Consider the following 25,030-nt stretch of genomic DNA (forward strand, 5'->3'; position numbering starts at 1 on the left):
ACGACAGGACAGGACAAGGGTGAAGCAAACGAGAATCTGACAAAGACAGAAGCCGAAACAGAGAGAGAAATAGGGACCAAATCAGAGGGAAAAAAGGAACAGGTGGGAGAGAGTAAACAAGGTAGTTAGAGGAGATGAGGAACAGCTGGGGGAAGGAAAGGGAGAGAAGGTAACCTAATACGACCAGCAGGGGGAAACGAAGAGAAGAGAAAGAACAGGAACAAGACATAACATGACAATACATGACAAAAATTGCTGACTCCATTCAAACCAATTAGGGTTCGGAACTTTAAAGCCAATTATCTCAGAATCATTATTTTGCAGACAGAACCTTATAGTCCCAAGGTTTTGATATATGGGGCTGGTAGGCAGAGAAGGGTAGAGGTGGGTTGCATCTACAGTGCTATAGCAGTGAGACTGCATGTTGGTGCTCTCTCTGACACCAACAAGCTGTTGAAGAGATATGTTTGTCACGAGGAAGCAATAGTAGGATAGAGCAGTGGAAACAGCTGACCTGTTTGGGTAGGTGTTCTTGCGTGACAGACGCTAGCCGAGCAGTCTCCTGCCAGGTGTTGTGGACACACTGTCACTCAGAGGCCAAAAGCTCCTACAACCATTGAACCCCAACATCCTATCTCCACAGAAATGGCATTCACACTCAGAAAATGTGTTCTATTTTCCTGGCAATGCCAGACAGAGAAGAGCCTTATGAAGTAGCAGACACTAATTGAAAATGCCACTTCATGTTTTCAAGTTCAAACAGTACACAATTCGAGCAATCCACTGAAAATTTGAGCAATCCACTGAAAAAGCTCTCAATAATAGCTTGAAGGAGAAAAGACAGAATTGGCTCTTTCCACTGAAAACAGCTCTTACGGCCAACTAATAACAGCTACCCACTTTCCTATACCCTAATACTGAAGGAGAGATGTGCTCATCACGAGACAGTAGACACTAGACACTGAAATAACCCTGAAAAGTGTTCTGTAATGTTCCATAGGCACATCTCAAAACAACCCTAAGGCAATATAAGTACAGTGCCTTGCGAAAGTATTCGGCCCCCTTGAACTTTGCGACCTTTTGCCACATTTCAGGCTTCAATCAAAGATGTAAAACTGTATTTTTTGTGAAGAATCAACAACAAGTGGGACACAATCATGAAGTGGAACGACATTTATTGGATATTTCAAACTTTTTTAACAAATCAAAAACTGAAAAATTGGGCGTGCAAAATTATTCAGCCCCCTTAAGTTAATACTTTGTAGCACCACCTTTTGCGTGGATGTGTGGATAGAAATCACGGCTGGACTATAACAGAACGTGCGTTTCATCGAAAAGTGCAGGGAAATCTGATCACTGAAAATGGAAAAATATATCCATCCGCGACTTCAAGGAATTGTTCAAAGTGAACCGAATTAAATAGGGCCGAGGTTACAGTGCCTACAGCTTCCACACGATGTCTAGAGTCTTGTCATTTGATTCAGCTTTGATTCTTGGTCGAACCGATTCAAGGGAACTCATTCCCTCCAGTCTCCGACCGGATGTTTTGGTCGACCTCTCTTCAGACATGTTTTTCTACACGGACAGCTAAAGAAATTACATCGCCTCCTGATGAATTTTATCGCTTATTAACGTGTACTAATACCTAAAGTTGCATTAGAACAGTATTTCGAAGTGTTTTGTGAAAGTTTATCGTCGACTTTTTGAATTTTAAAAAATGACGTTACGTTATGAAACGCTATTTTTTTCCGTTTATCACACAGTATTCTTAGATCGATATCTAGGCTATATATGGACCGATTTAATCGAAAAAAAGACCCTAAATGATGTTTATGGGACATCTAGGAGTGCCAAGAAAGAAGCTCGTCAAAGGTAATGAATGTTTTATATTTTATTTCAGCGTTTTGGTTTGCGACGGCTAACGCAAAATCTGTCGTGTTAGATGACGTTGCAGTATTTTGAGGGTGCATGGTATCAGATAATAGCTTCTCATGCTTTCACCGAAAAGCATTTTACAAATCTGACTTGGTGGATAGATTCACAACGAGTGTAGATTTAATTCAGTATATTGTATGTCAATTTTAATGAAAGTTTGAGGTTTATCAACCTCTATAGGTGGCGCTCTTGAACATTTCCGCTGATTGTGGTCCCCACCTCGGGACCACGTCCTTAAGAAGTTTTAAGTCATAGCACAGATTCTCAATTGGATTGAGGTCTGGGCTTTGACTAGGGCATTCCAAGACATTTAAATGTTTCCCCTTAAACCACTCGAGTGTTGCTTTAGCAATATGCTTAGGGTCATTGTGCTGCTGGAAGGTGAACCTCCATCCCAGTTTCAAATCTCTGGAAGACTGAAACAGGTTTCCCTCAAGAATTTCCCTGTATTTAGCGCCATCCAACATTTCTTCAATTCTGACCAGTTTCCCAGTCCTTGCTGATGAAAAACATCCCCACAGCATGATGTTGCCACCATCATAATTTACTGTGGGGATGGTGTTGGGTTTGCACCATACATAGCGTTTTTCTTGACGGCCAAAAAACGTATGTGTTATAGCTTTACACCCCCTGTTATAACCTTTTTTATTTAACTAGGCAAGTCAGTTAAGAACAAATTCTTATTTTCAATGACGGCCTAGGAACAGTGGGTTAACTGCCTGTTCAGGGGTAGAACGACAGATTTGTACCTTGTCAGCTCGGGGATTTGATCTTGCAACCTTCCGGTTACTAGTCCAATGCTCTAACCACTAGGCTACCCTGCTGCCCCTTGTTCACCCGGACGCTATATTGTGGATAAAGAGTTGCCTGTCTAACAGATCACAGAGGGTGTTCTTTAATGGAAGCCTCTCAAACATAATCCAGGTAGAATTAGGAATTCCCCAGGGCAGCTGTCTAGGCCCCTTTTTAAAATCTTTACTAATGACATGCCACTGGCCTTGAGTAAAGCCTTCTATATATGTATATATTAACATTTTATTTTCAATCTCTTTTCCATTTCAATTAAATTATACCTTCCGGTAACCTGCCTCACCCAGTGAGAAATAGAACCACTATTATTTTACATTTTTAGACCTTTATAGCAAGAACCACCTAGCCATCAGAAGCTAACCAGCTAATTAGCTACAAGCTATTTATTCATTGTTAGCCACTGCTAGCGGCCTTTACCTTCACAGATACCAGCACTTTTCTTTTGCCTGGATAATACTCGCCAGCCCACCAGTATCGGACTCCACCCAAACACGGGTAGAACCCACTACTCCACCAGATCCTTGCCGTAAGCTCTGGACCTTGGCACCGGATCACCGCTGCTTCCGAGTGGCTTTAGTGGCTAACGCCCCTGCCCCGAAGCTAGCACCAGTTTAGCCGTGAGCCAGGCTTATCTCCCGGCTAGCAAACTAAATTACTACAACTACAATACCTCTTTCGCCATCTGGCTTGGAACCTTTGTCGACACGGCGCCCCGCCGCACCACCACGACTGGTCTGCCGACGAATACTCCATCCGCTGTGCCTTCAACCGGCTTCCTGTCGGACATCGGAGCAGACGCTTCTACTAGCCCCGGGCTACTAACTTTAAACTCGGTGTTGCCCGCGTGCTAGCGTAGTAGCGAGTACTTCCGCGGCTTCCCTGTTCCATCTATTGCTGCCCCCTATGATCACTTAGCTGATGCCTGCTGGACTGTCCATTAATCACGGTACTCCATTCTGTTTATTTTTTGTTTATCTGTCGGCCCCAGCCACGAACTCAGGCTCAGTGTGTAGTTAACCGACCCTCTCTGCCCAGTCATCGCCATTTTACCTGTTGTTGTTGTTTTAGCTGATCAGCTGTTGTCTCACCCGTTGTCTATCTAGCTCTCCCAATCAACACCTGCGACTACTTTAGGCCTAGCTGTATGTCTCTCTCAAATGTCAATATGCCTTGTATATTGTTGTTTAGGTTAGTTATCATTGCTTTAGTTTACAATGGAGCCCCTAGTTCCACTCATCATACCTCTGATACCTCCTTTGTCCCTCCTCCCACACATGCGGTGACCTCGCCCATTATAACCAGCATGTCCAGAGATACAACCTCTCATCATCACTCAGTGCCTGGGCTTACCTCCGCTGTACCCGCACCCCACCATACCCCTGTCTGCACATTATGCCCTGAATCTATTCTACCACACCCAGAAATCTGCTCCTTTTATTCTTTGTCCCCAACGCTGTAGGCGACCAGTTTTGATAGCCTTCAGCCGTACCCTCATCCTACTCCTCCTCTGTTCCTCGGGTGATGTGAAAGTAAACCCAGGCCCTGCGTGTCCCCAGGCACCCTCATTTGTTGACTTCTGTGATCAAAAAAGCCTTGTTTTCATTCATATCAACATCAGAAGCCTCCTCCCTAAGTTTGTTTACTCACTGTTTTAACACATTCCGCCAACCCTGATGTCCTTGCAGTGTCTGAATCCTGGCTTAGGAAGGCCACAAAAAAAATTGAGATTTCCATACCCAACTACAATATTTTCCGTCAAGATAGAACTGCCAAAGGGGGAGGAGTTGCAATCTATTGCAGAGATAGCCTGCAAAGTGCTGTCATACTTTCCAGGTCTATACCCAAACAGTTCGACCTTCTAATCTTAAAAATGAATCTCTCCAGAAATAAGTCTCTCACTGTTGCCGCCTGCTATTGACCCCCCTCTGCTCCCAGCTGTGCCCTAGACACCATTTGTGAATTGATTGCCCCCCCATCTAGCCTCAGAGTTCGTTCTGTTAGGTGACCTAAACTGGGATATGCTTAACACCCCGGCAGTCCTACAATCTAAGCTAGATGCCCTCAATCTCACACAAATCATCAAGGAACCCACCAGGTACAACCCTAAATCCGTAAACATGGGCACCCTCATAGACATTATCCTGATCAACTTGCCCTCCAAATACACCTCCGCTGTTTTCAATCAGGATTTCAGCGATAACTGACTCATTGCCTGTATCCGCTATGGGTCCACGGTCAAACGACCACCCCTCATCACTGTCAAACGCTCCCTAAAACACTTCTGCGAGCAGGCCTTTCTAATCGACCTGGCCCGGGTATCCTGGAAAGATATTGACCTCATCCCGTCAGTCGAGGATGCCTGGTCATTCTTTAAAAGTAATTTCCTCACCATCTTGCATAAGCATGCCCCGTTCAAAAAAATGCAAAAAAATGCAGAACTAAGAACACTAAAATACAAACTACAACACAGAAACTGGGGAACGTAACAGAGAACAAGAGCACCTCCTCCCAGCTGCCCACTGCACTGAGGCTAGGTAACACTGTCACCACCGATAAATCCACTCCAGACCTGACTGCCTTGACCAGCACAAAAACATCCTGTGGTGGACTGCAATAGCATCGAATATTCCCCGCAATATGCAACTGTTCAGGGACGTCAGGAACCAATACACGCAGTCAGTCAGGAAAGCATAGGCTAGCTTTTTCAAGCAGAAATTTTCATCCTGTAGCTCTAACTCCAAAAAGTTTTGGGACACTGTAAAGTCCATGGAGAATGTTACGCACGCCTCTATGAAGAGAGACTGTAACACCCTGCTACAACTCAACTCTCCGTGAAGTGAAAGAGGTATGGACTGTAGGTGCGAGTAAGGATGACAAAAGGCAGAGAATTTACTGTTTACTAGGAAATTATTCCGTCACATATGGGGAAACGGGGCTGGACGGAACCAAAGCAAAGAAAGTAAATCTCAAAGCCCCCTCTACTACCTTACCTGCCTACCCACTACTTACCTAATTTAGCACCACCTGGTGGCCTAACCAAAATACAGTGGGTGGTCCGCCCAGGTCTTACCTAGTGTGCCTAGACAGTGAATATCCAAGGGTATATGTATGCCCGCGGGCCTCTTGCCTAAGCACAGCTTCCCCTTCCCCCTGGGAACAAATGAAACACAATACAAACTTCACAACAAAAACTGAGAAAAAACTAACTCAGGACATTAAAGAAGCTCTGACAAAGCAGGAAACACAGCACATACCAAAGCTGCTCCCAACAACAACTAACATAGTACATAATAACTCTGTTAGCAACAACCAACATGATATAACCCTCAGCCATAAACCTCCTCTCTCAGCAATCATCTTTCAGCAATGACCTCCCAGCAATGATCTTTTTCCTGGACAGATCACTGGCTTTTATATAGCTTCAGAAGGAGTCTAATCGGATACAGCTGTATCTTGACGAGGGGGCGGGGTCAGCTCCAATCATCAATGGGGCTGACCAATCAGCTGCTTGGGGAGAATTCAGGAAGCCATCTCCTGAAACACACACTAAAATACAAACTACAACACAGAAACTGGGGAACGTAACAGAGAACAAGAGCACCTCCTCCCAGCTGCCCACTGCATTGAGGCTAGGTAACACGGTCACCACCGATAAATCCATGATAATCGAAAATTTCAATAAGCATTTCTTAACCTCTCTGCGCACGGAACCCGCTAGCGGGCTGAAATTCCACAACATACGGTGATCGCTACATAAATAGTCATATTAAACATTCATGTAAATACAAGTTTCTCACATGTATCGAAAGCCTAGAATCTTGCTAATCCAACTGCGTTGTCAGATTCAAAAAAGGATTTACTTTGAAAGAATACGATGCGGTTATCTGAGCATAGAGCCCCATAAAAAACAACTATTTCAACCAGCACAGGCGCAACAAAATCACAAACTGCAATAAAATAAATTGTTTACCTTTGATGATCTTCGCCTGTTTGCAATTCCAATGCTCATTGTTACATAATGAATGATCTTTTGTTTGATAAAATCCGTTTTTATAGCCTAACACGAAACATTTTGTGAACCGCTTGTGTAGTGAATTCCGTCTCATTCCATTTGACGACGACACATTCCAGGTAAATCACCCACACAGAATGTGACTTTTCCAGTCATGTTTGGTTTCACTGCAATCAACTGGTTTGTTTGTAACACAATCCAACCTGATGGGCCATTTCGTGGGACGTATTGACTGAAAGAAACCGATTTGAAGACAACAAGTAATGACATCATTGTGCACCAAAGATTTACATTAATATTTGCCCGCTGTTTCGTTGATTGACTGTCTTTTAATCCAATGACCACTGATCGTCTTGAAATCTAGCTGGGTAGATAGCCAATGAGCTGAGCTAAACGGTAATACGCCATGTTTATGTGTTGCAAGACCAACCCATGTAGTAAGCTCCAGTGTAAAGAGAGTCATGCGCTATTGAATTTTCATACCGGATGGAGAACACACAAATTACGCATTGCATTGTTGGTGAACGCACAGATTCAGCTGTTTATATAACAATCATTATGGCGACTAAGTCAAGTCTAGATATACAGATGTACACACAACTTTAGAATAAATTGATTGGGAAGGTGAGACAGAGATTGTTGTAGGACACTTCATTTAGCGATTGTGGAGGAATATTTTTTGAACGGGAGAGGACATCGTTTTGGACTGGTAAGTTCTTATCATGCTAATGCCCTTGTTTGAAATTAATAATATAAAATATTATTTGTGATTTTTTATTTATTTTAGAAGCAATATATAAACATTTAATGCCATGAAATGTGAGATGTGTGTGTCTGCCGCCCCACCCCAACCCACATGAAATAGCCTATTAGAGGCTGTTGAGGAGAGGGCAGGACCACATCAATGGCCAAAGTGAAATGGAGACAGTAGATACAGCTGGTCTGTTGTAATATAATAAAGACAGTAGATCTAGCTGGTCTGTCATAATATAATAGAGACAGTAGATCTAGCTGAAATGTCATAATATAATAAAGACAGTAGATCTAGCTGAAATGTCATAATATAAAAGAGACAGTAGATCTAGCAGGTAATAATAATATATATATTTTCTTCTCCCATTTATTTATTTTTTCATTTATTTTTCTCAAAAAATTTTTTGGGGGGGGGTGTGTTAGAATACCATTTTGGTATTTTGTATATAGTTATTTGTTTCAAAATGTATACCTTCACCAATTTGGCCACTTGGGTACATTTGGGCGACTTGTGTGGGACACCTGGGTGACTTCATGATAAATGTCATGTATAGCACACTCATTTTGGAAGTTATCATTCTGAAACATTGCACAAGTACTGTTGCCCTCTTATATTTTTCACTGAAATTATCCCCATCATCCTATCTGAATGCTTGTTTTATCTTGTTCATTTTAAAGATACAAAAATAAAAATAAAGAACGTATGTTTTTTTTCATTGTTTTATCTAAACCAGATCTATTGTGTGTTATTCTCCTACATTCAATTCACATTTACACAAACTTCAGCATGTTTTTCTTTCAAATGGTACCAAGAATATGCATATCCTTGGTTCTGTGTCTGAGCTACAAGCTGTTAGATTTGGGTATGTCTTCAGGCGGAAATTGCACAAAGTAGGGGGGGAGCTGCAAGAGGGTAACGGCTGCCATGCCTTCCTCCTGGCTACTCCAACCCCGGCCAACAGCCCCCCAGCATCTATTCACCCAAGCCTCCCCAGCTTCTCCTTCACCCAAATCCAGATAGCAGATGTTCTGAAAGAGCTGCAAAACCTGGACCCGTACAAATCAGCTGGGCTAGACAATCTGGACCCTCTCTAAAATTATCAGCCGTCATTGTTGCAACCCCTATTACCAGCCTGTTCAAACTCTCTTTTGTATCGTCCGAGATCCCCAAAGATTGGAAAGCTGCCGCGGTCATCCCACTCTTCGAAGGGGGTGACACCCTAGAGCCAAACTGTTACAGACCTATTTCCATCATGCCCTGCCTATCTAAAGTCTTCGAAAGCCTCTCTGGGATAGGCGGGACGCAAATGTCCCACCTGGCCAATTGCCAGGGAAAATGCAGAGCGCCAAATTAAAATAAAATACTATAAAATTCAAACTTTCATTAAATCGCACATGTAAGATACCAAATTAAAGCTACACTCGTTGTGAATCCAGCCAACATGTCAGATTTCAAAAAGGCTTTTCGGCGAAAGCATAAGAAGCTATTATCTGATGATAGCACAACAGTAAACCACACAAAACGTAGAAATAAAATATAAATCATGCCTTACCTTTGACAGGCTTCTTTTGATGGCACTCCAATATGTCCCATAAACATCACAAATAGTCCTTTTGTTTCGATTAATTCCGTTGATATATATCCAAAATGTCAATTTATTTGGCGCGTTTGATCCAGAAAAATACAGCTTCCAATTTGCGTAACGTCACTACGAAATATCTCAAAAGTTACCTTTAAACTTTGCCAAAACATTTCAAACTACTTTTGTAATACAACTTTAGGTATTTTTAAACGTTAATAATCAATCAAATTGAAGACGGGTCTATCTGTTTTCAATACAGGAGGCTCACAAACTAACGCTACTTTTTTAGTCTTGCGCAACTCTCAAACAGTACACATAACGTTACCCTGATCCAAGATGGCCGTACTTCTTCATTACACAAAGGAATAACCTCAACCAATTTCCAAAGACTTATGACATCCAGTGGAAGCGGTAGGAACTGCAAACAAGTGCCTTAGAAATCTCATTTCCCAATGAAACTCATTGAATAAGACAGTGACCTCAAAATAAAAATCATTCTGAATGGCTAGTCCTCAGGGTTTTGCCTGCTACATATGTTCTGTTATACTCACAGACATGATTCAAACAGTTTTAGAAACTTCAGAGTGTATTTTTTGGACTTCTGTCCAAATCTACTAATAATATGCATATCTTATATTCTTGGCATGAGTAGCAGTAAGTTGAAATTGGGCACACTATTTATCCAAAAGTGAAAATGCTGCCCCCTATCACAAAGAGGTTAATAAACAGATCACTGACCATTTCGAATCCCACCGTACCTTCTCCGCTGTGCAATCTGGTTTCCGAGCCGGTCACGGGTTCACCTCAGCCACGCTAAAGGTACTAAACGATATAACCGCCATCGATAAAAGACAGTACTGTGCAGCCGTCTTCATCGACCATTGACCTGGCCAAGGCTTTAGACTCTGTCAACCATATTCTTATCGGCAGACTCAATAGCCTTGGTTTTTCTAATGACTGCTTCACCAACTACTTTGTAGACAGAGTTCAGTGTGTCAAATCGGAGGGCATGTTGTCCGGACCTCTGGCAGTCTCTATGGGGGTACCACAGAGTTCAATTCTCGGGCGGACTCTTTTCTCTGTATATATCAATGATGTCACTCTTGCTGCGGGCGATTCCCTGATCCACCTCTACGCAGATGACACCATTCTGTATACTTCTGGCCCTTCCTTGGACACTGTGCTAACTAACCTCCAAACGAGCTTCAATGCCATACAACACTCCTTCCGTGGCCTCCAACTGCTCTTAAAACACTAATAAAACCAAATGCATGCTTTTCAACTGTTCGCTGCCCGACACCGGCCCACCCAACTAGCATCACCACCCTGGACGGTTCCGACCTAGAATATGTGGACAACTATAAATACCTAGGTGTCTGGTTAGACTGTAAACTCTCCTTCCAGACTCATATTAAACATCTCCAATCCAAAATCAATTCTAGAATCGGCTTTCTATTTCGCAACAAAGCCTTCTTCACTCACGCCGCCAAACTTATCCTGGTAAAACTGACTATCCTACCAATCCTCGACTTCGGTGATGTCATCTACAAAATAGCTTCCAATACTCTACTCAGCAAACTGGATGCAGTCTATCACAGTGCCATCCAATTTGTTGCCAAATCACCTTATACCACCCACCACTGCGACCTGTATGCTCTAGTCGGCTGGCCCTCGCTACATATTCATCGCCATATTCAGGTTATCTATAAGTCTATGCTAGGTAAAGCTCTGCCTTATCTCAGTTCACTGGTCACGATAACACCCACCCGTAGCACACATTCCAGCAGGTATATCTCACTGATCATCACCAAAGCCAACACCTCATTTGGCCGCCTTTCCTTCCAGTTCTCTGCTGCCAGTGACTGGAACGAATTGCAAAAATCGCTGAAGAGACTTATTTCCCTCACCAACTTTAAACATCAGCTATCTGAGCAGCTTACCGATTGCTGAAGCTATACATAGTCCATCTGTAAATTGCCCACCCAATCTACCTACCTCATCCCCATACTGTTTTTATTTGATTTACTTTTCTGCACACCAGTATCTCTAATTGCACATCATCATATGCTCATTTATCACTCGCTCCTATGGCCTATTTATTGCCTACCTCCTCATACCTTTTGCAAACACTGTATATAGACTTTCTTTTTTCTACTGTGTTATTGGCTTGTTTATTGTTTACTCCATGTGTAACTCTGTGTTGTTGTCTGTGTCACACTGCTTTGCTTTATCTTGGCCAGATTGCAGTTGTAAATGAGAACTTGTTCTCAACTAGCTTACCTGGTTAAATAAAAGTTAAATGAAAAAAAAATTAAAACACCATGCATACCCCACAAAACATGCCACCAAAGGTCTCTTCACATTCCCCAAGTCAAGAACAGACTATGGAAGTGTCACAGTACTACATAGAGCCATGACTACATGGATCTCTATTCCACATCAAGTAATTCAGGCAAGCAGTAGAATCAGATTTTTAAAAACCAAATAAAGTTACACCTGATGGAACAGCAGGGACTGTGAAGAGACACAGACAGGCACATGATAAGACACGCACTCTACACACACGTGCATATGGGTGTTGTATTGTAAATATGTTGTGGTGGATTGGTGGCCTGAGGGAACACACTGAATGTGTTGGGTAAGGTGTTATGAAATGTAACGTCATGTAGTATTTTAAACTGTCTTATTTTGCTGGACCCTTGGCAGCAGCTAATGTAGATCCATAACAAATACAAATACAAGACTCACCTCCAGACGTAAGTATTCATTCTGCTCCTGCGAGAGGAGGCTGAGGAGGACACCGCTGGGGGTGTGGGTTCGCACCTGGAGCTGAAAGCTGGAGTGACGAGCGGGGAGTGACCAGCCCACCTGGTACTGGACATGGCTCCTCCCATTGAAGGAAAACTCTGGAACTTCTGTCAGTTGAAGAGAGATACCATGAGGGATTCAAATACAACATACAATTAATTAATTATACTGTACCCACTATTGTATGCACTCAGTAGACAATACGAGACAATTCACATGTGAAAGGAGCCAGACACAGTCATCTTACGTGTGAGTCATGCATGTAAAGCCTTCAGACAATTTTACATTCCAAAAGATAGGATAATTTAAAAATAGTTACATCTTGAAGCTAACAAGAGCTCTAAACCTTCAGAGCTACAGTTGAAGTCGGAAGTTTCACATACACCTTAGGCAAATACCATTAACCTCAGTGATTCACAATTCCTGACATTTAATCCTAGTCAAAATTCCCTGTCTTAGGTCAGTTAGGATCGCCACTTTATTTTAAGAATGTGAAATGTTAGGACTTTGCTGTCCTTAAGCCATTTTGCCTCAACATTGGAAGTATGCTTGGGATCATTGTCCATTTGGAAGATCCATTTGCGACCAAGCTTTAACTTCCTGACTGATGTCTTGAGATGTTGCTTCAATATATCCACATCATTTTCTTTCCTCATGATGCCATCTATTTTGTGAAGTGCACCAGTCCCTCCTGCAGCAAAGCACCCCCACAACATGATGCTGCCACCCCTGTGCTTTACGGTCGGGATGGTGTTCTTCGGCTTGCAACCCTCCCCCTTTTTCCTCCAAACATAACAATGGTCATTATGGCCAAACAGTTCTATTTTTGTTTCATCAGACCAGAGGACATTTCTCCCTAAAGTACAATCTTTGTCCCCATGTGCAGTTGTAAACCGTAGTCTGGCTTTTTTATGGCGGTTTTGGAGCAGTGGCTTCTTCCTTGCCGAGTGGCCTTTCAGGTTATGTCGACATAGGACTCGTTTTACTGCGGATATAGATACTTTTGTACACGTTTCCCTCCAGCATCTTCACAATGTCCTTTGCTGTCGTTCTGGGATTTATTTGCACCAAAGTACGTTCATCTCTAGGAGAAAGAACGCATCTCCTTCCTGATAGCAGTGTGGTCCCATGGTGTTTATACTCGTTCATCTGTACGTGGTACCTTCAGGCAAGTTTGAACCAGACTTGTGGAGGTCTACAATTTGTTTTCTGAGGGCTTGGCTGATTTTTTATATTTTTTCCCATGATGTCAAGCAAAGAGGCACTGAGTTTGAAGGTAGGCATTCCACAGGTACACCTCCAATTGACTCAAATGATGTCAATTAAGGGCCTCCCAGGTGGCGCAGTGGTCTAGGGCACTGCATCGCAGCACTAGCTGTGCCACCAGAGACTCTTGGTTCGGCTCTGTCGCAGCCGGCCGCGACCGGGAGGTCCGTGGGGCGATGCACAATTGGCCTAGCGTTGTCCGGGTTAGGGAGGGTTTGGCCGGTAGGGATATCCTTGTCTCATCACGCACCAGCGACTCCTGTGGCGGGCCGGGCGCAGTGCGCGCTAACCAGGGTCGCCAGGTGCACTGTGTTTCCTCCGACACATTGGAGAGGCTGGCTTCCGGGTTGGATGCGCGCTGTGTTAAGAAGCATTGCGGCTTGGTTGGGTTGTGTTACGGAGGACGCATGACTTTCGACCTTCGTCTCTCCCGAGCCCGTACAGGAGTTGTAGCGATGAGACAAAATAGTAACTACTAATAATTGGATACTACGAAATTGGGGAGTAAAAGGGGTACATTTAAAAATATATATATATCTTTTTTTTATCTGGAATTTTCAAAGCTGTTTAAAGGCAAAGTCAATTTAGTGTATGTAAACCTCTGACCCACTGGAATTGTGATAGATTATTTCACTTATAATTCACTATCTGTAAACAATTGTTAGAAAAATGACTTGTGTCATGCACACAGTAGATGTCCTAACCGACTTAAGTGTATGTGGACTCTGCTATGCAATGCAGTCCACTCCACCTCATGATACCCAGAAACAACACCTGTTATAATCTGACTGTTAATTCTCTAAAGACATACCATCTTCACAGTGGATCCCTGTGTACCCGGGCCCACACTGGCAGCTGAAGGAGTCCCACTGCCCATTACAGTGCCCCCTGGCGCCACAGACTGGTACACCCATGTTCATACAGTTCCCATCAGTCAGAGAGCAGCCTGGGGCAGTGCTGGAGGATGCCGAGGGAGAGCCAAGGTCATAGAGCTGGAGCAGAGGGAAGAGAGAGGGGGGCGAGAGAGATATGTGGAGGGAGAGAGAGGAAGAGAAAGAAAATACAAATTGAGGGCGAGAGAGAGAAAAGAATAAGGGAGAGAGAGATGGCATGATATTTTAGGTGTATCTTCAATAATGCACAATACATCCTTTTCTGAAGCCTAAAGTAGAGAGGTGCAAAGATCATGGGCATAAATGAGAGAAAGAATTTGAAGGAAAATACAGTGCACCAGTACATGTAACCTGTCTGACAGCACTGATATAGTCTGACTAAAGTGGAATGTGATGACAGAGACATCAGCATTCAGAAGATACTCCCAGTTTAGCCTTGAGCTCACATTTACATTCCTCTTGAACTCCCGTTTTTAAAAACATCTTCCAGCGAGTCAACCAAACAGACCAAGGTGTGAGAAAATAAATAAAACTGCAATGTTTAGAGCCAAGATGGAGTTAGAGAGGTAGACTATTTTCTTGTTAGGGTGTTTAGGCAGAGCTGTAGACTTTTGTGTCTTACCTTACTGTCCACAACCAGGTTGCGCAGACAACCATTGAAGTGCTTTTGCTGTAGCTGGGGATACTCATAGGACATGTTCTCATTGACCCCACCTAGCTGCAACACCTGACTCACATTCAGGTACCTGTGGAGGACACATTTCACTGTCAATGTCTGACCATTCCATCCGTCCATCCAGCTATCTATCCTTCAAGTTTAAGTTTGTTTATTCGCAATATACATATGGTATACACTCACCTGCGTATTTATTTGGACAGTGAAGCTAAAATGTTTTTTTGGGCTCTATAATCAGCATTTTGGATTTTGAGATCAAATGTTTCATATGAGGCGAAAGTACAGAATGTCACTTTTTGTTTGAGGGTATTTTCATACATATCTGTTTTACCGTTTAGAAATGAATGCACTTTATGTTCTTGTCCCCATATTTGAAGGTGACATAACTATTCGGACAAATGAACTTACAGTACCAGTCAAAAGTTTGGACACACCTACTCATCAAGACATCAAAACTATGAAATAACACACATGGAATCATGTAATAACCCAAAAAGTGTTAATCAAATCAAAATATATTTTATATTTGAGATTCTTCAAAGTAGCCACCCTTTGCCTTGACAGCTTTGCACACTTGGCATTCTCTCAACCAGCTTCATGAGGTAGTCACCTGGAATGCATTTTATTTAACAGGTGTGCCTTGTTAAAAGTTCATTTGTGGAATTTCTTTCCTTCTTAATGCGCTTGAGCCAATCAGTTGTGTTGTGACAATGTAGGGGCGGTATACAGAAGATAGCCCTATTTGGTAAAACACCAAGTCCATATTATGGCAAGAACAGCTCACATAAGCAAAGAGAAATGACAGTCCATCATTGCTTTCAGACATGAAGGTCAGTCAATCCAGAAAATGTCAATAACTTTGAAACTTTCTTCAAGTGCAGTCGCAAAAACCATCAAGCCCCGTGATGAAACTGGCTCTCATGAGGACCGCCACAGGAAAGGAAGACACAGAGTCACCTCTGCTGCAGAGGATAAGTGCATTAGAGTTAACTGCATCTCAGATTGCAGCCCAAATAAATGCTTCACAGAATTCAAGTAACAGAAACATCTCAACATCAACTGTTCAGAGGAGACTGTGTGAATCAGGCCTTTATGGTAGAATTGCTGCAAAAAAAACACTACTAAAGGACACCAATAATAAGAAGAGACTTGCTTGGGATAAGAAACATGAGCAATGAACATTAGACTGGTGGAAAACTGTCATTTGGTCTGATGAGTCCAAATTTGAGATTTTTGGTTCCAACTGCTGTGTCTTTGTGAGACGCAGAGCAGGTGAATGGATGATCTCTGAATGTGTGGTTCCCACTGTGAAGCATGGAGGAGGAGGTGTGATGGTGTGGGGTGCTTTGCCGGTGACACCGTCTGTGATTTATTTTGAGTTCAAGGCACATTTAACCAGCATGGTTAGTGATACACCATCCCATCTGGTTTGCGCTTAGTAGGACTATAATTTGTTGGTCAACAGGACAATGACCCAACACACCTCCAGGCTGTGTAAGGGCTAATTGACCAAGAAGGAGAGTGATGGAGAGCTGCATCAGATGACCTGGCCTCCACAATCACCCATCCTCAACCAAATTGAGATTGTTTGGGTGAGTTGGACAGCAGAGTGAAAGAAAAGCAGCCAACAAGTGCTCAGCATGTGGAAACTCATTCAAGGCTGTCGGAAAAGCATTTAAGGTGAAGCTGGTTGAGAGAATGATTCCATCAAACTGGTGACTACACACTTGTTGGATGCATTTGCAGTTTATTTTGGTTTCTTTTAGATTATGTTGCGCCCAATATAAATTAATTGTAAATATTGTAATGTGTCATTTTGAAATCACTTTTACTGTATATAAGAATATAATATGTTTCTGAACACTTCTACATGAATGTGGATGCTACCGTGATCACAGATAATCATGGATGGATAGAGGTTATTCGTTTTTGTTATGCTTTTCAGAGGAATCATTGTGTCCATCCACAATGCCTTGGCTGGCTAGCAGGTGCGATTGGTGCGACGTCCCAAGGGGCGGGGTTCTGTGGAGGACATTACCTGTCCCTATTAGGCGTGACTCCTCTGACCTCACAGGAGGAGCGGTCTTCAGTCATGGCCCAGCTGTCCACACCCTCAGTTTCCATAACAATAGCACTGGAGCAGCGGTCCAAGGTGAAATGCACATCCTGAAAACAGGAGCAAGGTTAAGAACATGTGTCTGTGTGTGTGTTTCTGTGTCTGCGCGTACTCACACACACACAACACACACACACACAAACATGAAAGAATGTGTTGAATACAGTCATCTAATAGTCCATTTACTTTACTGTTGCTTCTAACATCCAGTCGGTGCCAGCGTCTGTCAGACACAACCATGTTGCCCTGCAACTGCAGGACCAGGGTCCCAGACCCGTGGTTGATCTTCAGACTGGGTGTTCCACCAATCAGCTCTGAAGGGAAAAGAGAGGTCATCAATATCAGCATCATCAACATGCCATTCCACCTACAGACTTAAAGGGTCAAAGTTCAACAGTGGTGTAGGATGCTCTTCTGATACTCTTAGAAGGATGTTGTTCATCATGTTCGCTGCTCTGGCCCCCCAATGGTGGAACAAACTCCCTCACGACGCCAGGACAGCGGAGTCAATCACCACCTTCCGGAGACACCTGAAACCCCACCTCTTTAAGGAATACCTAGGATAGGATAAAGTAATCCTTCTCACCCCCCCCCTTAAAAGATTTAGATGCACTATTGTAAAGTGGCTGCTCCACTGGATGTCATAAGGTGAATGCACCAATTTGTAAGTCGCTCTGGATAAGAGCGTCTGCTAAATGACTTAAATGTAAATGTAAATGTTCAGTGTCAAATAGTACATTCATACAAATGTACATACATTACATGAAACTGTATATATACAGTTCATTCCAAAGGTATGGACCATTATTTTGGTCTACAATGATGAAAAAGTAAATCAATAAACAAGGCTACATTGTTTTAGTTTGAGTGGCTTGACTCTGTATGGGCTGTATGACTAAGCAACCCAATAAATGCAAATCATGCTGAATATCTCCCACACATCCAGTTTGTTATTCAATTCATGCACCTTGGTTGGACTGGGAGGCAGCGACAGTATACATTTGCCATTGTGCAACAGATGTGGTTTGTTAAACCATACTAGCCTGATGAATAACCTTGCTTATATCCCCCCGAAAAAACAAGTAAGCTAATGCCCATCGCTTAGCTCAGCGGGCTAACGTGTCATATTGAGGCACGCAGATGACCCAAGTTCAAATCCCAAGATGATAACCTTGCCTGAGACCTAAAATCCAGAGTTACAGTAGCTTCCAGTTAATGCCTAGGCTTTTGTTCAAAGGGCTTTTGTGATCTCCATGACCCGTGTTCAAATCCTGGGTGGGTAACACATTACCCTACCTATAGCCATGTAGTCTTCGGGGTCTCCAGGCTGCAGGGTGGCCAGGGGCCCGCTGTAGAGTAGCAGGCCGTCCTCAGCCTCTGTGATGAACTCCAGGGAAAGATGGCTATCAAAGCACGGCCTTATGGGAGGAAACCAGGCATAGCCGTTGCCAAGGAAACTTTGCCTCGTCTGCTGGCATTCAGGACCCTCATGCTGCGGTGGGCACTGGCACCTGTGGTGGCATGAAACAAAAGCAGCCCAGAGAACATTAACAGTGATTTTTTCCCTATTGAAACATTATGATGGGGCTGTCTCTACTGTCATATATCTCTGTGTAAAGTGCTGTGGGATGTGACTATGTTTATAAATGACAACAGACAGGAGAATAGGACTAATAAAACACACCACATACAGTAGCTGCTAGTGCATTAGGCATGAAACACATCAAGTACATATGAAAATACTGCATTTAATACATTAGATATCCTTATCACATTGTTCAGCCTGTGAGCCTCAACACAGGCTTTGTTGCTGAAAAATCCCTTACAACCGCTCAGCAGCACATCCGATCGTTTTGTTCGAACATGATTAATACTTTTCTAGGTACCCTACAGTATCACTGATTCTCAATATCTCCTTGTTTCCGACCCATTACTCTGCTGTGCAGATTCCCTGGCATGGTGAAGTGTATGTGTGTGTTAAACTAGCAGTGGTCCACAGAAGAGCTAAAGTCTGTAATCAAGGCAAAGGAAGGGAAAGGAGAAGTAATCGCCGATAAATCAGCTAGAGTGCTTCTTCATGTTATTCCTCCACTTCTTCATGGTATTCCTCCCAACTAGCTCTAGAATTAGACGTTCATACATTTTTTCTCAAACATCAAATTTCGAAGTTGTTTGCAAACTTTAAATTTCGAAGTGTTTAATGTTTAGCTCCAAATGTTTAAGTGAACGAACTATATTAATTTGAAAACAATAAACATTTATGGTAATTTAGCTAGCTAGCTAGCTGTCGCTAGCTAATTTGTTTTGGGATATAAACATTGGGTTCTTATTTTACCTGAAATTAAGGTAAAGTCCTCTACTCCGACAATTAATCCACGGATAAAAGGGTGCACCAAATTCGTTTCTAGTAATCTCCCCTCCTTCAGGCTTCTTCTTCTACTTTGGACTTTATATGGTGGTTGGCAACCTACTTTAAGGTGCATTACCACTACCAACTGGCCTGGAGTGTGGACCTAAGTTCCTCTTACATTTACAAATTGGTGCATTCACCTTATGACATCCAGTGGAACAGCCACTTTACAATAGTGCATCTAAATCTTTTAAGGGGGGTGAGAAGGATTACTTTATCCTATCCTAGGTATTCCTTAAAGAGGTGGGGTTTCAGGTGTCTCCGGAAGGTGGTGATTGACTCCGCTGTCCTGGCGTCGTGAGGGAGTTTGTTCCACCATTGGGGGGCCAGAGCAGCGAACAGTTTTGACTGGGCTGAGCGGGAACTGTACTTCCTCAGTGGTAGGGAGGCGAGCAGGCCAGAGGTGGATGAACGCAGTGCCCTTGTTTGGGTGTAGGGCCTGATCAGAGCCTCTTTAAATCACCAATGTGGGTATGTGCTCCTAAAAACCAATGGGGAGATGGCAAGTGGGTATATGCTCCTAAAAACCAATGAGGAGATGGGAGAGGCGGGACTTGCCGTGTTCAAGCGTCACAAATAGAACCTACTAGCTGTAAACAGTAATCAATCTATTTTAGCGCCTGGCTACACAAACACTCATTGACGCACTCGAACAGTGTTGGTGCAATGATTGAATAACATGTACCAGTCAAAGGTTTGGACACACCTACTCATTCAAGTGTTTTTCTTTATTTTTACTATTTACCACATTGTAGAATAATAGTGAAGACATCAAAACTATGAAACCAGCATGGCTACCACAGCATTCTGCAGCTATATGCCATCCCATCTGGTTTGTGCTTCCTATCATTTGTTTTTCAACAGGACAATGACCCAACACCTCCAGGCTGTGTAAAGGCTATTTAACCAAGAAGGAGAGTGATGGAGAGTGCTGCATCAGATGACCTGGCCTCCACAATCACCCGACCTCAACCCAATTGAGATGATTTGGGATGAGTTGGAGCGCCTGTCACACCCAGATCTGTTTCACCTGTCTTGGTACTTGTCTCCACAGCCCTCCAGGTGTCGCCAATCTTCCTCATTATCCCCAGTGTATTTATACCTGTGTTTGTCTGTTGCCAGTTCTTGTCTTGTCAGGTCTTACCAGAGTGTTTTCCCGTCTCCCTACTTTCTCAAGTTCTGTTTCCGCGTTTCACCGGTTCTGACCATTCTGCCTGCCCTGACCCCGAGCCTGCCTGCCGTTCTGTACCTGCCTGACTTTGACCCGTTTCCGGAACTCTGCCTGACCTGACCTTGAGCCTGCCTGCTGATCTGTACCTTATTGACTCTGCCCTGGATTACAGACCTCTGCCTTTAACCTGTTTTTTTGCCAATAAACATCCGTGACTAGCTGTCTGCATCTGGGTCTTATCCTGAGTTCTGATACCGCCGAGTGAAGGAAAAGCAGCCAACAATAGCTCAGTATATGTGAGAACTCCTTCAAGACCGTTGGAAAAGCATTCCAGGTGAAGCTGGTTGAGAGAATGCCAAGAGTGTGCAAAGCTGTCATCAAGGCAAAGGGGGGCTACTTTGAAAAATCTCAAATATATTTTGATTTGTTTAACAATTATTTGGTTACTACATGATTCCATATGTGTTATTTCATAGTTTTGATGTCTTCAGTATTATTCTACGTGTATAAAATAGTAAAAATAAAGAAAAATCCTTGAATGAGTAGGTATGTCCAAACTTTTGACTGGTATATATGTTATGGGATGTATAGACATTATGGACAGTGTGTGATGGGATGTATAGACATTATGGACAGTATGTGATGGGATGTATAGACATTATGGACAGTATGTGATGGGATGTATAGACATTATGGACAGTGTGTAATGGAATGTATAGACATTATGGACAGTATGTGATGGGATGTATAGACATTATGGACAGTGTGTAATGGGATGTATAGACATTATGGACAGTATGTGATGGGATGTATAGACATTATGGACAGTGTGTAATGGGATGTATAGACATTATGGACAGTATGTGATGGGATGTATAGACATTATGGACAGTATGTGATGGGATGTATAGACATTATGGACAGTATGTGATGGGATGTATAGACATCATGGACAGTATGTGATGGGATGTATAGACATTATGGACAGTATGTGATGGGATGTATAGATATTATGTACAGTATGTGATGGGATGTATAGACATGGACAGTATGTGATGGGATGTATAGACATTATGGACAGTATATGATGGGATGTATAGACATTATGTACTGTATGTGATGGGATGTATATACATTATGTACAGTATGTGATGGGATGTATAGACATTATGGACAATGTGTGATGGGATGTATAGACATTATGGACAGTATGTGATGGGATGTATAGACATTATGGACAATGTGTGATGGGATGTATAGACATTATGGACAGTATGTGGATAGAATATTTAGTGTATCTGTAGAATACATGAGATAGAATAGTGTATATATACAGCAATAGTTGAATAGGATGGCATTGACTAGAATACAGTATACAGTATGATATGAAATGAGTAAAACAATATGTAAACATTATTAACATTATTAAAGACCAGTGTTCCATTATTAAAGTTACCAGTGATTCCAAGTCTATGTACACAGGGCAGCGGGGTGGTAGTGGGCTGGTAGCGGGCTAGTGACAGTGACTAGGTTCAGGACAGGGTACTGGGTGGAGGCCGGCTAGTGATGGCTATTTAACAGTCTAATGGCCTTGAGATAGAAGCTGTTTTTCAGTCTCTGGATGGACGTCGAATACTGACTTGTATCACGGGTGAAATGGCTGATTCCTCCACTTCTTCATGTTATTCCTCCACTTCTTCATGCTATTCCTCCACTTCTTCATGTTATTCCTCCACTTCCTCATGCTATTCCTCCACTTCTTCATGCTATTCCTCCACTTCTTCACGCTATTCCTCCACTTCTTCATGCTATTCCTCCACTTCTTCATGCTATTCATCCACTTCTTCATGCTATTCCTCCACTTCTTCATGCTATTCCTCCACTTCTTCATGCTATTCATCCACTTCTTCATGCTATTCATCCACTTCTTCATGCTATTCCTCCACTTCTTCATGCTATTCCTCCACTTCTTCATGCTATTCCTCCACTTCATGCTATTCCTCCACTTCTTCATGTTATTCCTCCACTTCTTCATGTTATTCCTCCACTTCTTCATGCTATTCCTTCACTTCTTCATGCTATTCCTCCACTTCTTCACGCTATTCCTCCACTTCTTCATGCTATTCCTCCACTTCTTCATGCTATTCCTCCACTTCTTCACGCTATTCCTCCACTTCTTCACACTATTCCTCCACTTCTTCATGTTATTCCTCCACTTCTTCACGCTATTCCTCCACTTCTTCATGCTATTCATCCACTTCTTCATGCTATTCATCCACTTCTTCATGCTATTCCTCCACTTCTTCATGCTATTCCTCCACTTCTTCACGCTATTCCTCCACTTCTTCACGCTATTCCTCCACTTCTTCATGCTATTCATCCACTTCTTCATGCTATTCATCCACTTCTTCATGCTATTCCTCCACTTCTTCATGCTATTCCTCCACTTCTTCACGCTATTCCTCCACTTCTTCACGCTATTCCTCCACTTCTTCACGCTATTCCTCCACTTCTTCACGCTATTCCTCCACTTCTTCACGCTATTCCTCCACTTCTTCACGCTATTCCTCCACTTCTTCACGCTATTCCTCCACTTCTTCACGCTATTCCTCCACTTCGTCACGCTATTCCTCCACTTCTTCACGCTATTTCTCCACTTCTTCACGCTATTTCTCCACTTCTTCACGCTATTCCTCCACTTCTTCACGCTATTCCTCCACTTCTTCATGCTATTCCTCTACTTCTTCATGCTATTCCTCCACTTCTTCATGCTATTCCTCCACTTCTTCACGCTATTCCTCCACTTCTTCACGCTATTCCTCCACTTCTTCACGCTATTCCTCCACTTCTTCACGCTATTTCTCCACTTCTTCACGCTATTCTCCACTTCTTCACGCTATTCCTCCACTTCTTCACGCCTCCATTCCTCCTCCACTTCTTCACGCTATTCCTCCACTTCTTCACGCTATTTCTCCACTTCTTCACGCTATTCCTCCACTTCTTCACGCTATTCCTCCACTTCTTCACGCTATTTCTCCACTTCTTCACGCTATTTCTCCACTTCTTCATGCTCATCCTCCACTTCTTCATGCTATTCCTCCACTTCTTCACGTTATTCCGCCACTTCTTTATTGTATGCCTCCTCTAGTGAATCTGCATACCTACTAGCTGTAAACAGTAATCAAATAAATGCCTTGATATAAAGAGAAATACACGCAGAGAGAAAAATATCACTTTGGATCCAAAACAGGACAGAATATTCTCAGACCCCTGGCGAAACGTGATGTGTGACTAACTGGGCTTGGTAGATAATGTCAGAGCCATCTATTTTCATGTGGCGTTGTATCTGAGTGGATGGCTCTGCTATGTACAGTTAGGGGCTGTTTTCTCTTTCTGTCAACATCTCCAACTCTGTTTATTCTGCAGAGGGCCAAGACATGTCAGGAATACTGATCCATACAGAGAGAGACAGGGGATGATTCTGTGATGTATGTACACACACATACATACATGGAGAAAGCATGCACACATGTTTGTGCCTGCACATACATACACGTACACACATACACACACACACACACACACACACACATACATATACACACACACACATAACAGACCTTCCCAGGCATTCTCCATGTGACTCCAGAGAGCAATGCCAATCCAGACTCCAGAGCACAGAGCATGTTTCTTCCTCTGACTGACACGATCTGATAAGGCCAATGTCTCAGACTGGCTATTAAGCTCTCTCGACATGGGATTGGCCTAAAATTTGATTTTTCACACACATTCTGAATACACATTGGGTTATATAGCAGCATCTATATTCTGACAAGGGCTCTCTCACAAGACTGCAGACTGCAGCATGCTTTTGACTAGTGCCATACGGCTCTGGGACACACCCCATGAGTGTGATGGTCATGTTCTAAGGTCTTAAGGCAGACGTCTGTTTGCCTTATTTAACTTTACATGCTCATGTAAATGGTATTAAGTGGGATTCTGAAAAGTTGTCAGCACTTGGGAGAGGGGTGTGTAGTGCTTGTTGTAATCTCACTGGCCCACATTTCTTAAATCCTACCAATTCTCATCATCAAATTAGCTCCATGCTATTTCCTCTGTGATACACCCACATGGGGCCTTGTACTTTTTTTTTATGGATTTCTGACTGCTTTATATGCTTAGCATTCAAGGCTCTAGTATATAATTATGAGGCAATTTATCATCAAACTATAGATTTTTTTACCCTGAATTTATTGTCATTCTTCTTCTCTAATTTATTCAGATTGGTGTTATTTCTGATTATGGTATAATTTTCTTCACATCACCATCGGTGTCTAGATTTCCTCCTGACTATTTCTATCACCTTCTCTTAATTATCTCTCAATTGTCTCTGATGGAAGGATCTTTATCTTGTGTAATAAATTAATTACAATAAAGACAGGATACGATCGTGTTCGGTAGAGTTAAAGTGGAAGAAAAAGGTCCGAAATAGAGTGAAAAAATTAGGAACTATCTGCACGTGTCCAATAAGACACTCTTATTTGTGTTTTCTGCTGCGATGTGCCCTAATGAACAAAACCCAGTTCACATAGTCCTC

General features: G+C 42.8%; 1 protein-coding gene across 1 annotated transcript in view; it reads right to left on the reverse strand.

Annotated features, from left to right (window-relative positions):
• Window positions 1–25,030, reverse strand: part of LOC115134853 (neural-cadherin-like) — a 104,404-nt gene that overhangs the window by 21,396 nt on the left and 57,978 nt on the right. Inside the window, 6 exon segments of the mRNA XM_065022439.1 lie at window positions 11,842–12,008; window positions 13,979–14,159; window positions 14,683–14,806; window positions 16,775–16,902; window positions 17,039–17,166; window positions 18,149–18,363. Of these exon segments, the coding sequence (XP_064878511.1) occupies window positions 11,842–12,008; window positions 13,979–14,159; window positions 14,683–14,806; window positions 16,775–16,902; window positions 17,039–17,166; window positions 18,149–18,363 (943 nt within the window).

Source organism: Oncorhynchus nerka, linkage group LG9a (genome assembly GCF_034236695.1).
Source record: "Oncorhynchus nerka isolate Pitt River linkage group LG9a, Oner_Uvic_2.0, whole genome shotgun sequence".
NCBI classification, from domain to species: Eukaryota; Metazoa; Chordata; class Actinopteri; order Salmoniformes; family Salmonidae; genus Oncorhynchus; species Oncorhynchus nerka.